The sequence below is a fragment of the Hyperoodon ampullatus genome (assembly GCF_949752795.1).
Source record: "Hyperoodon ampullatus genome assembly, chromosome: 12".
Classification (NCBI taxonomy): Eukaryota; Metazoa; Chordata; class Mammalia; order Artiodactyla; family Ziphiidae; genus Hyperoodon; species Hyperoodon ampullatus.
The window spans coordinates 64,228,405-64,244,462 of NC_136925.1; the positions used below are offsets into that span (position 1 = coordinate 64,228,405).

Sequence of the window (16,058 nt, forward strand, 5' to 3'; positions counted from 1 at the left end):
CGCACACAGGGTCTCATGCACAGTACCCAGGGAAAAAAGCAGAGACCTCATAAGAGACTGGTCAGACTTACCTGCTAGTATCGGAGGGTCTCCTACAGAGTTGGGGGTGGGGGGGTGGCTCTGGTTCACTGCAGGGACAAGGACCTGCTGGCAGCAGTTCTGGTGAATATTCATTGGTGTGAGCACTCTTGGAGGCTGCCATTTTCTCACCAAGACCTGGCCCCACCCAACAGCCTGTAGGCTCCAGTGCTGGGATGCCTCAGGCCAAACAACCAACAGGGAAGGAACACAGCCCCACCCATCAGCAGGCAGGCTGCTTAAAGTCTTCCTGAATAAATAGCTGCCCGATAAACACACCCCCTGACATGGCCCTGCCCACCAGAGGGAAAAGATCCAGCTCCACCCACCAGTGGACAGGTACCAGTCCCTCCCACCAGGAAGCCTGCACAGGTCTGCACCAGGGGGCAGAGAGCAGAAGCGAGAAGGACTACAACCCTGCAGCCTGTGGAATGGAAACTGCAATCACAGAAAGTCAGACAAAATGATATGGCAAAGGAATATGTCCCAGATGAAAGAACAACATAAAACCCCAGAAGAACAACTAAGTGAAGTGGAGGCTAGTCAATCTGCCTAAAAAAGAATTCAGAGTAATGATAGTAAAGATGTCCAAGATCTTGAAAAAAAGAATAGAGGCACAGATCGAGTAGATACAAGAAACAAAGACCTAGAAGAACTAAAGAACAAACAAACAATCAATATAATAACTGAAATGAAAAATACACTAGAAGGAATCAATAGTAGAATAACTGAGGCAGAAGAACAGATAAGTGAGCTGGAATACAGAATGATGGAAATCACTACTGTGGAACAGAATAAAGAAAAAAGAATGAAAAGAAAGGAGGACAGCCTAAGAGACCTCTGGGTCAACATTACATGCACCAACATTCACATTATAGGGGCCCCAGAAGGAGAAGAGAAAGGACCTAAGAAAATATTTGAAGAGATAAGCTAAAAACTTCCCTAACATGGGAAAAGATACAATCACCCAAGTCCAGAAAATGCAGAGTCCCAGGCAGGATAAACCCAAGGAGGAATACACTGAGACACATAGTAATCAAACTGACAAAAATTAAAGATAAAGAAAAAATATTAAAAGCAACAAGGGAAAAGAAACAACCTACAAGGGAATTCCCATAAGGTTATCAGCTGATTTCTCAGCAGAAACTCTGCAGGCCAGAAGGGAGTGGGATTATATATTTAAAGTGATGGAAGGGAAAAACCTACAACCAAGAATATTCTACCCAGCAAGGCTGTCATTCAGATTTGGCAGAGAAATCAAAAGCTTTACAGACAAGCAAAAGCTAAGAGAATTCAGCACCACCAGACCAGCTTTGCAACAAATGCTAAAGGAACTTCTCTAAGCAGAAAAGAAAAAGCCACAACTGGAAACAAGAAAATTATGAATGGAAAAGTTCACTGGTAAAGGCAAACGTACAGTAAAAATAGGAAATAATCTGCACACAAATATATGAAATCCAGCAATTGTGAGGAGATCACAAATGCAGGATATTGGAAATGCATTTGAAATTAAAAGAACAGCAACTTAAAACAATCTTGCTTTTATATAGACTTCTATATCAAAAACCTCATGGTAACTGCAAACCGAAAATCTACAATACATACACACACAAAAAAGAAAAAGTAATCCAAACACAACACTAAATTTAGTCATCAAATCACAAGAGAAGAGAACAAAAGAGGAAGGGAAGAAAAAGCACCTACAAAAACAAATTCAAAACAATTAAAATGGCAATAAGAATATACATACTGATAATTACTTTAAATGTAAATGGATTAAATGCTCCAACCAAAAGACACAGACTGGCTGAATGGATACAAAAACAACACATGTATATATGCTGTCTACAGGAGACCCACTTCAGATCTAGGAACACACAGAGACTGAAAGTGAGTGAATGGCAAAATGTATTCCGTGCAAATGGAAATCAAAAGAAAGCTGGAGTAGCAATGTTTATGTAAGACAAAATAGACTTTAAAGATTGTTACAAGAAACAAAGAAGGACACTACATAATGATCAAGGGATCAATCCAAGAAGATATAACAATGGCAAGTATATATGCACCCAACATAGTATCTGCCTTATATATTGAGGTGCTCCTAACAGCCATAAAAGAGAAATCAACAGTAACATAAAAATAGTGGGGGACTTTAACATCCCACTTACATCAATGGACAGATCATCCAGACAGAAAATAAATAAGGGAACACAGGTTTTAAATGACACATTAAACCACAAGGATTTAACTGATATTTATAGAGCATTCCATCCAAAAGCAGCAGAATACACATTCTTTTCAAGTGCACATGGAATATTCTCCAGGATTGATCACATGCTGGGCCATAAAGCGAGCCTTGGTAAATTTAAGAAAATTGAAATCATATCAAACATCTTTTCCAGCCACAATGCTATGAGATTAGAAATCAACCACAAGAAAAAAACTGTAAAAAACACAAACACATAGAGGCTAAACAATATGCTACCAAACAACGAATGGATCACTGAAGAAATCAAAGAGGAAATCAAAAAAGACCTAGAGACGAATGAAAATGAAAGCATGATAATCTAAAACCTATGGGATGCAGCAACACAAGTTCTTACAGGGAAGTTTACAGCAATACAATCTTACGTCAGGAAACAAGAAAAATCTCAAATACACAACCTAACCTTACACCTAAAGCAACTAGAGAAACAAGAACAAAAAAACCCCAAAGTCAGTAGAAGGAAAGACACCATAAACATCAGAGCAGGAATAAATGAGATACAGACAAAGAAAACAATAAAAAGATCAATGAAACTAAAAGCTGGTTCGTTGAGAATAAAAAAATTTGATAAACCTTTAGCCAGACTCATCAAGAGGGAAGAGAGCTCAAGTCAATAAAATTAGAAATGAAAAAGGAGAAGTTACAACGGATACCACAGAAATACAAAGGACCATAAGAGACTATTATAAGCAACTATATGCCAATAAAATGGACAACCTGGAAGAAATGGACAAATCCTTATAAAGGTACAATCTCCCAAGACTGAACCAGGAAGAAATAGAAAACATGAAAAGACCAATCACAAGTACTGAAATTAAAACTGTGATTAAAAAACTCCCGGGGCTTCCCTGGTGGCGCAGTGGTTGAGAGTCTGCCTGCCGATGCAGGGGACACGGGTTCGTGCCCTGGTCCGGGAAGATCCCACATGCCGCGGAGCGGCTGGGCCCGTGAGCCATGGCCGCTGAGCCAGGGCGTCCAGAGCCTGTGCTCCGCAACGGGAGAGGTCACAACAGTGAGAGGCCCGCATACCGCAAAACAAACAAACAAACAAAAAAAAAACTCCCAACAAAATACCAGGGCCAGATGACTTCACAGGTGAATTCTACCAAACATTTAGAGAAGAGCTAACACCCATCATTCTCAAACTCTTCCAAAAAATTGCAGAGGAAGGAACACTCCCAAACTCATTCTATGAGGCCACCATCACCCTGATACAAAAACCAGACAAAGATACAACAACAACAAAAAAGAAATAAAGGCCAATATCACTGATGAACGTAGATGCAAAAATCCTCCACAAAATACTAGCACACCAAATCCAACAACACATTAAAAGGATCATACACCATGATCAAGTGGGATTTATCCCAGGGATACAAGGGTTTTTCAATATCCACAAATCAATCAGTGTGATACACCGCATCAACAAAGTGAAGAATAAAAACTATATGATCATCTCAATAGATGCAGAAAAAGATTTTGACAAAATTCAATACCCATTTATGATTTTAAAAATCTCCAGAAAGTGGGCATAGAGGGAACATACCTCAACATAATAAAGGCCATATATGACGAACCTACTGCTAAAATCATACCCAACAGTGAAAAACTGAAAGCATTTCCTGTAAGATCAGGACGAAGATGTCCACTCTCATCACTTTTATTCAACATAATTTTGGAAGTCCTAGCCACAGCAATCAGAGAAGAAAAAGAAATAAAGGGAATCCAAATTGGAAAAAAGAAGTAAAACTGCCACTGATTGCAGATAACATGATACTATACATAGAAAATCCTAAAGATGATACCAGAAAACTACTAGAGCTCATCAATGAAATTGGTAAAGTTGCAGGATACAAAATAAATACAGAGAAATCTGTTGCATTTCTGTACACTAACAATGAACGGTCAGAAAGCGAAATTAAAGAAACAATCCCACTTACCATCACATCAAAAAGAATAAAATACCTAGGAATAAGCCTACCTAAGAAGGCAAAGGACGTGTACTCTGAAAATTATGACACTGATGAAAGAAATTGAAGATGACACAAACAGTTGGAAAGATATACCATGTTCTTGGATTGGAAGAATCAATAGTGTCAAAATGACTATACTACCCAAGGCAATCTACAGATTCAGTGCAATCCCTATCTGATTACCAATGGCATTTTTCATAGGACTAGAACAAAAACATTTAAAATTTGCATAGACACATAACAGACCCCAAATAGCCAAAGCAATCTTTTTTTTTTTTTTTTTTTTTTTGCGGTACGCGGGCCTCTCACTGTTGTGGCTTCTCCCGTTGCAGAGCACAGGCTCCGGACGCGCAGGCCCAGTGGCCATGGCTCACGGGCCCAGCCGCTCCACAGCATGTGGGGTCTTCCCAGACCGGGGCACGAACCCGCGTCCCCTGCATCGGCAGGCAGATTCTTAACCACGGCGCCACCAGGGAAGCCCCCCCAAAGCAATCTTGAGAAAGATAAACAGAGCTGGAGGAATCAGGCTCCCAGACTTCAGACTATACTACAAAGCTACAGTCATCAAAGCAGTATGGTACTGGCACAAAAACAGAAATATAGATCAATGGAACAGGATAGAAAGCCCAGAAACAAACCCACACAACTATAGTCAATTAATCTACAACAAAGGAGGCAAGACTATATAATTGAGAAAAGACAATCTCTTCAAAAAATGGTGCCAGGGAAACTGGACAGCTACATGTAAAAAAATGAAATTAGAACGTTCTTTAACACCATACACAACAATAAACTCAAAATGGAATAAAGACCTAACCAGATATTATAAAACTCTTAAAGGAAGATATAAGCAGAACACTCTTTGACATAAATTGCAGCAATATCTTTTTCATTCTGTCTCCTACAATAATGGAAATGAAATGAAAAATAAACAAATGGGACCTAATTAAGCTCAAAAGATTTTGCACAGCAAAGGAAACCATAAACAAAAGGACAACCCACAGAATGGGAGAAAATACTTGCAAACAATGTGACCAACAAGGGATTAATCTCCAAAATTTACAAACAGCTCATGTGGCTCAATATTGAAAAAAACAAACAACCCAATCATAAAATGGGCAGAACACCTAAATAGACATTTCTCCAAAGAAGACATACAGATGGCCAGGAAGCACATGAAAAGATGCTCAATATCTCTAATTAGAGAAATGCAAATCAAGACTACAATGAGATATCACCTCACACCCGTCAGAATAGCCATTATCAAAAAGTCTACAAACAATAAATGCTGGAGAGGGTGTGGAGAAAAGGGAACCCTCCTACACTGTTGGTGGGAATGTAAATTGGTACAGCCACTATGGAGAACAGTATGGATATTCCTTAAGAAACTGAAAACAGAGCTATGATCCAGCAATATGTTCCAGCAATCCCACTCCTGGGCATATATCCAGGGAAAAATGGTTCAAAAGGATACATGCACCCCATTGTTCATTGCAATGCTGTTTACAATAGCCAAGACATGGAAACATTCATCTGCGCATTGACAGATGAATGGATAAAGAAGATGTGGCACATATATACAATGGAATATTACTCAGCCATTAAAAAGAATGAAATAATGCCATTTGCAGCAACATGGATGGACCTGGAGATTATCATACTAAGTGAAGTAAGTCAGACAAAGAAAGACAAATATCATATGATATCGCTTATATGCAGAATCCAGAAAAAATGATACAAACTTATTTACAAAGCAGAGACAGACTCACAGATTTAGTGAATGAACTTATGGTTACCAGAGGGGAAGTATGGAGGGGAGGGATAGATGGGGAATTTGGGATTGACTGGTACACACTGCTATATTTAAAATAGATAACCAACAAGGACCTACTGTGTAACACAGGGAAGGAACTCTGCTCAATACTCTGTAATAACCTAAATGGGAAAAGAATTTGAAAAAGAATAGATACATGTATATGTATAACTGAATCACTCTCTGTACACCTGAAACTAACACAACATTGTTAATCAACTATACTCTAAATTTAAAAACAAATCTCTCCAGGTATTCTCATAGCTAGGTGTCTTAGCAGAGTTGACACACTTGACAGTTGTAGTCAGAATTCCTATATCTGGAATGTGCAGACCAGTAAATACTTCCTTCTTCCTCTCTCTTCCCCCAAGCCTATATGGAATATTGCCTTTGTCTGGGTATGTTATACAACGTGCTGTCACATCCTGACTTTGTACTTTCAGAGGCTATCCTTGCACAAGATAAAATGATGCAACCAGTTAAAGAATAACGTGGAATCTTGCAATTAGCTATTTCTTGGATTCCCTAGATAACTAGCAGAAGAGAGATTTTAAGCTCTTAAGCCTATCTTAGTGAAATAAAGACTTCACTCCTAGATATGCAGGAAAAAATGAAACTGGGGAAACAAAATGAACTCAAATGTCCAAGCATAATGTTAATTATTATATTTTAATTTTTCCATTTATTAAAAATTCCTCAGCCATCACTTAAAAAAAATAGTAAAAGCTTTGGGATTAAGTAAAAATGGCAAAGGGTAGGGAAAAAGCCAATTAAAATTACTATAACTCAACAGAAATTGTTACTTTCTTGATTTGTTTTATTACTCATAACTACGAAAGAAAACAGGTCATATACCATAATTGTGTCTACATTAAAAAATTTTTTACAAAATTGTTCTATTTGTTTCCTAAGTCTTGTTGAGAATCGTTAACTCAATATCATAATATTAATTCTATAGCTCCCAGATTTTAAAAGTGTCAGGAATTCCATTAATCGATTAAAATTGTCATCTTGTAATGCCCCAAGAAATTTGTCCTTTTTGAAGAAAGACATTAAAATACAAGTCGTTTAGTTTGTAATTTTGCCTAGTCATTCTGTTTGTGTAAGGTCTGAATTGCTTTAAGGTAACTCATATAAGGCAACTGGCTACTAATCAATGCCTTTCTTTTCATTTGAAGTGTTTCCTTCAGGGAAATTGTGGTGAGTTTACTATCCCATCAAGTGTTACTCCAGAACTTGTATGATATCTTGTTAGAAGAGTTTGTCAAAGGCCCCTCTCCTGGGGAGGAGAAGATCCAAGTGCCAGAAACCAAGCTAGCCGGCTTCCTCAGATACATCTCCATGCAGAACTTGGCCGTCATCTTTGACCTGCTGTTGGACTCCTACAGGACGGCCAGAGAGTTTGACACCAGCCCTGGGTTGAAGTGCCTGCTGAAGAAAGTGTCTGGCATCGGGGGAGCTGCCAACCTCTACCGCCAGTCTGCCATGAGTTTTAACATTTATTTCCATGCACTGGTCTGTGCTGTTCTCAGCAACCAAGAAACCATCACTGCTGAGCAAGTGAAGAAGGTCCTTTTTGAGGACGATGAGAGGAGCACAGATTCCTCCCAGCAGTGTTCATCAGAAGATGAAGACATTTTTGAGGAGACCGCCCAGGTGAGCCCCCCTAGAGGCAAGGAGAAGAGGCAGTGGAGGGCTCGGATGCCCTCCCTCAGTGTCCAGCCCATCAGCAACGCGGACTGGGTGTGGCTGATCAAGAGACTTCACAAGCTGTGCATGGAGCTGTGTAATAACTACATCCAGATGCACTTGGACCTGGAAAACAGTATGGAGGAGGCACCGATCTTCAAGAGCGACCCTTTCTTCATCCTTCCCTCCTTCCAGTCGGGGTCATCCACCCCGTCCACTGGGGGCTTCTCGGGGAAAGACACGCCTTCCGAGGATGACCGCAGTCAGACCCGCGATCACGCGGGCGAGCCGCCGAGCCTGAGGGGGACCAGCGGGGAAATGCTGCTGCTGCCCCCGAGCCCCAAGGTGGAGAAGAAGGACCCCAGCCGCAAGAAGGAGTGGTGGGAGAACGCCGGCAACAAAATCTACACCATGGCAGCTGACAAGACCATCTCAAAGCTGATGACCGAGTACAAGAAGAGGAAACAACAGCATAACCTGCCCTCCTTCCCCAAAGAGGTCAAGGTGGAGAAGAAGGGAGAGCCACTGGGGCCCAGGAGCCAAGGCTCCCCACTGCTCCAGCGGCCCCAGCACCTGATGGACCAGGGGCAGATGCGGCACTCCTTCAGCGCTGGCCCCGAGCTGCTGCGCCAGGAGAAGAGGCCCCGCTCGGGCTCCACCGGCAGCTCCCGGAGTATCTCCGCAAGGGACGCCGAAGCCCAGATCCAGGTGGGTACCCGCCCCCCGCCGGAGGATGCAAGGGTCCACAGCCGGCCATGCAGGAGGGAAGCCAGTACCAGTGACGCACCTGTGCCCCTCAGGGAGCACTCAGACACGTTATGAGCCTCCAAAGTCAGGGGACTGCCTGCCCCTAAGACATAGGATCTATCAGTATATCCTTGTGAAACTGAAATTGTATTCTCATATAATTTCAGGAATTGTTTTTATGGGTTATAACAGATACTACTGAGAATTGGGAACCCACCTGTGAAAATAAGATGACACCAAAGCTTAGAAAATAGATGGGCTTAAACCCAGGACTCAATGCCAGTTAATCATTTGAAGATAGCCCTGAAGCAATTCTGTAGTTATGAAGAATTATGTAAAGGGAAAAGGCAAAGTGCATATTATGTGGTTATTCCAAATGAATTGTTTTTCTAGCCCATCCTGAGCACATAAAAATTCTTATTTTCAGGGTGTTCCTTTTCCTTTATATAATTAATATTTGCAATTCTATGGTACCTCCCAAAAATGAGCTTGAGAAGTAAAGAAAAGGGGCACTGTTTCATTCAATTTAAGAAAAGATGAGATGGGAAAAGAAAGATAGAAGGATCTAAACTCATGGAGAGCCCTTTAAAAGTAATCTGGATGTTTATTTTAAGTTGTAGATTCCTGTTGCAGGCATAGTAAGATAGGAGCTCTTGGGCCCTAGGATTCTATGGACCTATACAGGAATGTATTCTTAGAATGAACATAAATTTGGAATTAGTATGAATCTTGCAAGATACTTTTTTCCTCTGATGTGTCTTGAACATAGAACTAAACTTCATAGTTCAGAATCCACAAAAATCATCTTAGACTGTATTTGTAAAAGTATCCAGTCAAACTGAGATGTAAGGTTATTCTTTAACAGATGACCTTCTTGACAAATAACAAATCTTAATTGCTTTTTCATGTCTTGGATATTTGCTTATGATTTCAAAAGTTACCCTAAATTGAGGTAGACCTATTCCAAGTTCTCTAGACATTAGAGAGACTGCTGATTAAAAATGTCATATGGCCTATGAAAATCTCATCGTGAGAAGGCAAGAGAGTTTTTAAAAATCTGAGGAGTAAGATTTTTGTATTTTGTAAAAGCTAGAAATAATGTATTCCTAATGTGAAATGAGTCTCTGCTAGTCCTTTTATATATATATATATATATATATATATATATGAACTTAAATTGATGTTTTATTATAAGTGCATTAAATTAGTAAAGCCTACATTTATTGAAGCCTAAAGCCTGAGAAAACTCATTTGCATATTAGCCACACTTAAGAGTACAAATGAAACCACTGGAGAAAACTGCTAATTCTCTTAATTCCTTTCTCTTAGGCATGGACCAACATGGTGCTGACAGTTCTCAATCAGATTCAGATCCTTCCAGACCAGACCTTCACAGCGCTCCAGCCAGCAGTGTTCCCATGCATCAGCCAGCTGACCTGTCACGTGACTGACATCAGAGTTCGCCAGGCTGTGAGAGAATGGCTCGGCAGAGTGGGCCGTGTCTATGACATCATTGTGTAGAAGACTCACATTCCATTCCCAAGGAAATACACTAGGAGGGTTTAGAGTATGTCTGCCAATCCAGCTGATAGCATTTTCCCCACCACCAGCCCCAGTGACTCAGAGAACACCCAGTTGCTCCCTAGCTAATCAGCATTGGGGCCATTCTGGATACTAAGGTTGTATCTGGATGACACAAGTGAAACTCTAAATTTGCACATAATTTCAGAAGACTCTACATTCCTTGACACATTTCTAAATCTTATTTCCCAATGCTTTTGCCTGCAATATTATCCCCAAATGAGTCACTTTCAAGGGCCACTCCTTTGAAAACATTACATTGATCCATCATTTTATTTATTTATTTGGGCTGCACCAGGTCTTAGTTGCAGCATGCCTGCAGGATCTAGTTCCCCGACCAGGGATTGAACCCAGGCGATCCATCATTTTAAGAAATGCAATAGCTAAAGAAATATCTGCTGGTAAGTCAAGCTGATATACACACAGACATGATTACCAGACATGATTAATTGGAGGAAGATTTATATTATGATTATGAGTTCGGCAGGGAAGAAAACAGTTGGAAAAATGTATTCTTGGGTGTCATAATCAAGAAAGGGATGACTTACTTCCTCTGTAAAATATTCCAGAACATTTCAAAATTGTTCCTAAGTTGTCAAGATTCTCTGATTGGTATTTGCCAACTTCCTCATGTAAGGTACTATTGTGCCTTCACTTCCCTACTTCTAAACGAAGGAAATTCTTTCATGGCAGGATTTTAAGTCTGTGGCATGGCAGCCTTTGACACATAGTACTCAGTGGTATTGGCTGATACAGATAGTGCCAAATGACTTAAGACCGGCCACCTGACTGTCCCAAAAGTCTTTGCTTTTGTTCCCAATGCAAAAATGAAAAGGGAAAGAAAAAATGGTGCCTTAGTTCCTTGTTGCACACACATTTCTATGCTCCACAATTATCTGAACATAAGGTATAACATTTTGTCTTTAAGAAAACAAAACAACTCATTTTATATCAACACCCTTGGAAGAAAGGAACTCAAGAATTCACCGTCCAATGAACAGACTTCTCAGGGAAGGGAGCAGGAAGTGTGGGGTTAGGGAGACAGCTGGAAGGGGTGGGAAAGGAGGTGATGATGAAATCATTTTAAATCTGAAAATATTAGACAACCCTCATATGAAATTATGGTGTCGTTCATACACACTCTAGTCTCAGAAAAAAATAAAACTACAGGAGAAAAGACACAGAATGAAGTTTAGGAAATGAAGTTTTTCAGTTTAAAATATTTCTCCTCTCTGGCAAGTAGATTTGCCCTCTGTTTGAGGTCTTTTCATTCAGGCATATTTTAACTAGATATTTATTTTCCTAATTATTACTAGAAAATTAATTTGGAATCTTTATCTTATTATTTACAGTATATTTAATATTTCTTAAATTATAATAGTGATTGAAACTCCTCAGTCAAGGCCACTCACACACATTCTAAAGAGTTAGTTGCTAAGAGATATGTTTTAATTTTCCCAGCTCCTAAAAATTATTCGTAATTGAAAATATCCCTCAAACATCAACTCTTAAGGGTGGAAGTAAGGATTTAAAACTGACAGCTTTATTCAGTGCTGGTATTTGTAAACTTTGTCTTCCTTGGGAATATATAACTATCTACGAGGTTAAGAGGAAGACAGGGTTCCCTGATTTATTTAGGCAATCTAAAAGAAAGAACCTTATCATTCGCTATGCCATCCGGAGATCACCACAGAATTCAGAAGATGTTTTTCCAGTTCCACAAAACACTCTTTGCCTTTAGTGTTTGCTCATTAGACAATATTGCAAGTTTAGAAACAGATCAACAATTTGATGTTAACAAGCAATGAATCGTTGGGATAGCAATAAGTCGTGTTCTATACTTTAGATTTTTTATATTTTGTAAGTAGAATTGAAAGTTGGGTAGATACTTTTTTTTTTTTAAACAAAAGCAGTACACCATTGTTGTTTTGTTTCTTTTTGTAGCTCATCTAAGGTTCATTTCCTTGTGAGCCTGTGAGCATTCCGCAGTTTACGGGGGTGGGGGGAGCTTCAGCAAAGCAGAGTATTATCAACTCAGAGTAATTACAAAATGTTTATATCTAGCAACTTTTTATAAAGTATAAAAATTCAAAGGAAGCCAGTCTCAATTCATGAAGGTCATGTCCTGGAAGTTGTTAACCGTTTAGAAGTCAGAATTCATTGTCTTGACAGATTCTCTATTGTGGGATTCATGGCTAACTTATGAAAACAAGTTTACCCCATTCTGTATTCAAACACTGCACTAGTACCAGCCTAATTACGGGTCCCAAGAATAAAAGATGAGAGGATGTACATCATTCTTTACCTACAATTTTGTCAGAGGGTTTTCGTCCCTTCCTGTCATTTTTTCTGTAGACCACCCCTCCGGCCCACAGCAGTCTTCAACCCACCTCCATTCCCAACACACTCTGTGCATAACATCCATGTCAGATTTCAGCTGGAAAATTAGCTAAGTCACAGTAATACTTCTCAGAGGTATTTGCAGTTTTCAAAAAGGACATGGCTTGATGCAAATAATCTCCGAGGAATAGTACACTTCGGGTCATAGCGAAGTCAGTCAAATCTTCCCAGGGGTGAAGAAGAAAGGGACGTATGTAAAAACCCTTAGTAGATGAGTGGTCCCTCCCCACACTGCCCCATCAGTCCCTCAGTCTTCCTGGTGTCTCCATTTCTGCCTTGCCCCATCTCTTCTTTCATTCCCTCCCATGGTCTCTGAAAGACCAAGGTCAAGACAAACCTTTGTAGTTACAATAGCTATTACCGTATATTTTCAGATCTAAGCAGAATAAGATTTTTATTGCTTTTAGTTGCCTGTATTTACTGCCAAAAGTGTGTTACCCTCTGGCTGAGATTTATTCTTTTTCTAATATTTTGGTAGTGTTCATCTTTTCCAAAGTGAGGAAGCAAGCTAGAAAACTCAAAGTGCAAAAGAATTCCTGACTGAATAGCCCAGCCAAGTACACCACACTCTGCAACAGATTTCTCCTTGCCATAGGAGGACTTAGATTTGATGGAGGACTAATAAATTGTTCATAGGATCTCTCCTACCTCTTGCATCTCCTGATCAGCTTTGACAGATGCTTAGGCTGTCTCTTTACACCCTCTTGTCATCTCTCCCCTTATGATTACTTTCCTGCCTTCTCCATCAATACAAAACTAGGGCAACTTTTACCACTTTTAGGTTATTTAATGACTGACCAAGGCAGATGCTAACATATAAAACAGCTCAGACTAAATCAGACATGACAAAATGTTATCATAATTCCAAAGTACCTTTAAATTGAAACTTCTTGGTACAGCGATCACTAGGCTTTGTTGTTGCTGTTCTTGTTGTTCCAAGGAGAAGGCTTATACAGAGAGAGTCAAATAGCCTTAACTATAACAAGGTAATGCAACTATATAATAGATATTTTTGACTTCCCCAAATACATCATAGTATTGCTTATGTAGGAAAGTTTTCTTTCTCAGAAAGAAAAATCCATTTGTGTCAGTCCTATCAAACTAAGCAAAATGAAGACCTCTGGGGCTTCCCTGGTGATGCAGTGATTGAGAATCCACCTGCCGATGCAGGGGACACGGGTTCGTGCCCCGGTCCGGGAAGATCCCACATGCCGCGGAGCGGCTGGGCCCGTGAGCCATGGCCGCTGAGCCTGCGCGTCCAGAGCCTGTGCTCCACAACGGGAGAGGCCACAGCAGTGAGAGGCCCGCGTACAGCAAAAAAAAAAAATGAAGACCTCTGTTTGGAGCTGATAACAATAGCAAGAGGTTACAAACAGGAGTGGGGGGAGGTGACATCATTGAGTGCCTCTGAGAATGTGGACCTTTACCTACTTACCATATTTAATTCCCACAATAACATTGTGAAACAGGTATTGTCCTCATTTTTTCAGATAAGGATGCAGACCCAGAGAGGTTCAGAAATTTGCCCAAGATAACCCATAAATGGCAAAGTTGGTTGCAAAAGAGATGTTCCTGAATTCAAAGGCCAGGCTCTCTCTACAACACCATGTCTAAGTGCACAGTGTAAACACTTCAGTGTTTCAAGGAATTAAACAGTTAAAATGAGTTGAAGATATTACATTGATGTCCCTATCTATAATGTTATGGGGATTTTTCAATAGGGTTAAAAAGATAGTGTTTAGGCATAGTAAGGTCATATATAACATAATATTTTTATGTTTGAAAATAAAGAAAACAAAATCTAAACTTTAATCTTAAAGCAGATCCTCAGTGGTAATTTAGGAAACTCACCAAATTAGGTGGAAATGATGGAATAATATTGTCCATGGCCAGCTATTATGCGGAAAAACATGACAGTCTCTGTCTGGAATGACAGCAACAATTTGTTGACCTTTACCAATTACGATTTAATCACTCAGAATAAAGTGCCCTGTAGCCAACAGTGCCTCTCTACTTGCTTCCCCTGGAAGTATATAGGACTAAATTGTAGGTCATCATCAAACTTTGGGAATATGCAAAATAAATGACCATTTTTCAAAATGCACATTCTCTGAAGAAGCAACTGGTCAGACAAGATTGCTTAAAGATTCAGGTACTGAGGGCATCAGGTCAATATCCAGAGTAACCATGTGCCATGACACCTAAATATTTCTACTTGCCTTGTAGACAAGGAAACAGGCAGAAGGAAAAATCCAACACAATGCAGTAAGTGAATGACAGAACTTACATCTGCTTGGGTACCATTTAGGAAGATTTAGTGTGGCCTTAAAAAAGCAAAAGACTATTTTTAAGCACTTTTTATTGAATTTATGAGCTTGTTTATGGCAAGATTTATGAAATTGGGTAAAGAATTTATAATTATGCCTCATCCAAAAAAAATGTGCTCTCCTTCACGAGTGCAGCAATCTAGAAAACTTTGTCTCTGTCTTTCGTGAGATCCCTTTCCTCTGGCTGTATTGTAATATTTGTATTTGATATGGAAGTAACTAATAACTTAATTAAGGTTTTGGATTAGAACACCATTTAGATTTCCAAAATACAATTATTACTTCAGGGAATATAGACTAAAAAAAAAAATCATCCCCTAGGATAATGTAGGAGAAACTTACTTGAGAACAATGCCTAATTTCCTTGTAAAGAGGGGCAGTACTTATCAGTTGAAGAAAAACCCACTACCACACCGCTAGCACCATCCAAAACCTTTCCCCTCTAATCTTTGTGTGATAACACAAGGGGGGTCTAGGGAGGAGAGACTAGCTAGCTGGCCATCTTAGTGACACAGCTGCAGCCAACTTCTGCTGAATTCCATCCAATTACAGTCGTTCCAGCCTTTTCAACTACCAAAAATTGTTTGTACTGTTAATTCCTATCCTGAAAGTTCAAGTAGTGGTCGTCTAGTATCTTTTGACGTTAGGACAGTAGTTGTCAAACTTAAGCACATATCAGAGTCACCTGGAGGTCTTGTTAAGGCACAGATTGCTGGTCCGGAGCCCAGAGTATCTGATTCAATAGGCCTAGAAATATGCATTTCTAACAAGTTCCCAGATGAGGCCAGTGCTGCTGGTCTGGGGACCACACTTTGAGGACCAATACCTGGAAAAAATTTCTAACTACTCCCTTTAAGATCAGCCTGACTTATCAAGCACTAGAGAAAAACTGAACTTCACCTTGGGCAGACAACTTGGAATTGGATTCTCTACAGCATTGCTGTTCAGTCTTCCCAGTGTCCAGGTTTATTATGCCAACAATTGATTTTTACAAGGTAGAAGACAATGAATGTATAAGTTCTATGGAACAGTGAGATCAATGTAAGCTTCTTGTCTTTGTATTTAGAAACATTAACTCTATGGATGACCTTTTGTATCATGTTGACTTTTTGACTTGTACTGAAGGTGATTTTAAAGTATGTAGTGTTTTAATTTCTTCTGTCCATAGTTTTGATGAGATGTTT

At 39.7% G+C, this 16,058-nt stretch overlaps 1 protein-coding gene across 1 annotated transcript in view; it reads left to right on the forward strand.

Moving 5' to 3' along the window:
- ARFGEF3 (ARFGEF family member 3) overlaps positions 1-10,087 on the forward strand; it is a gene marked incomplete at its 3' end in the record, with an annotated part of 182,707 nt that extends 172,620 nt beyond the window's left edge. The window contains exons 33-34 of the mRNA XM_079716480.1: positions 7,309-8,527; positions 9,896-10,087. Of these exons, the coding sequence (XP_079572606.1) occupies positions 7,309-8,527; positions 9,896-10,087 (1,411 nt within the window). The remainder of the gene's footprint in view (positions 1-7,308; positions 8,528-9,895) is intronic.
- Positions 10,088-16,058: the final 5,971 nt, after the last annotated feature.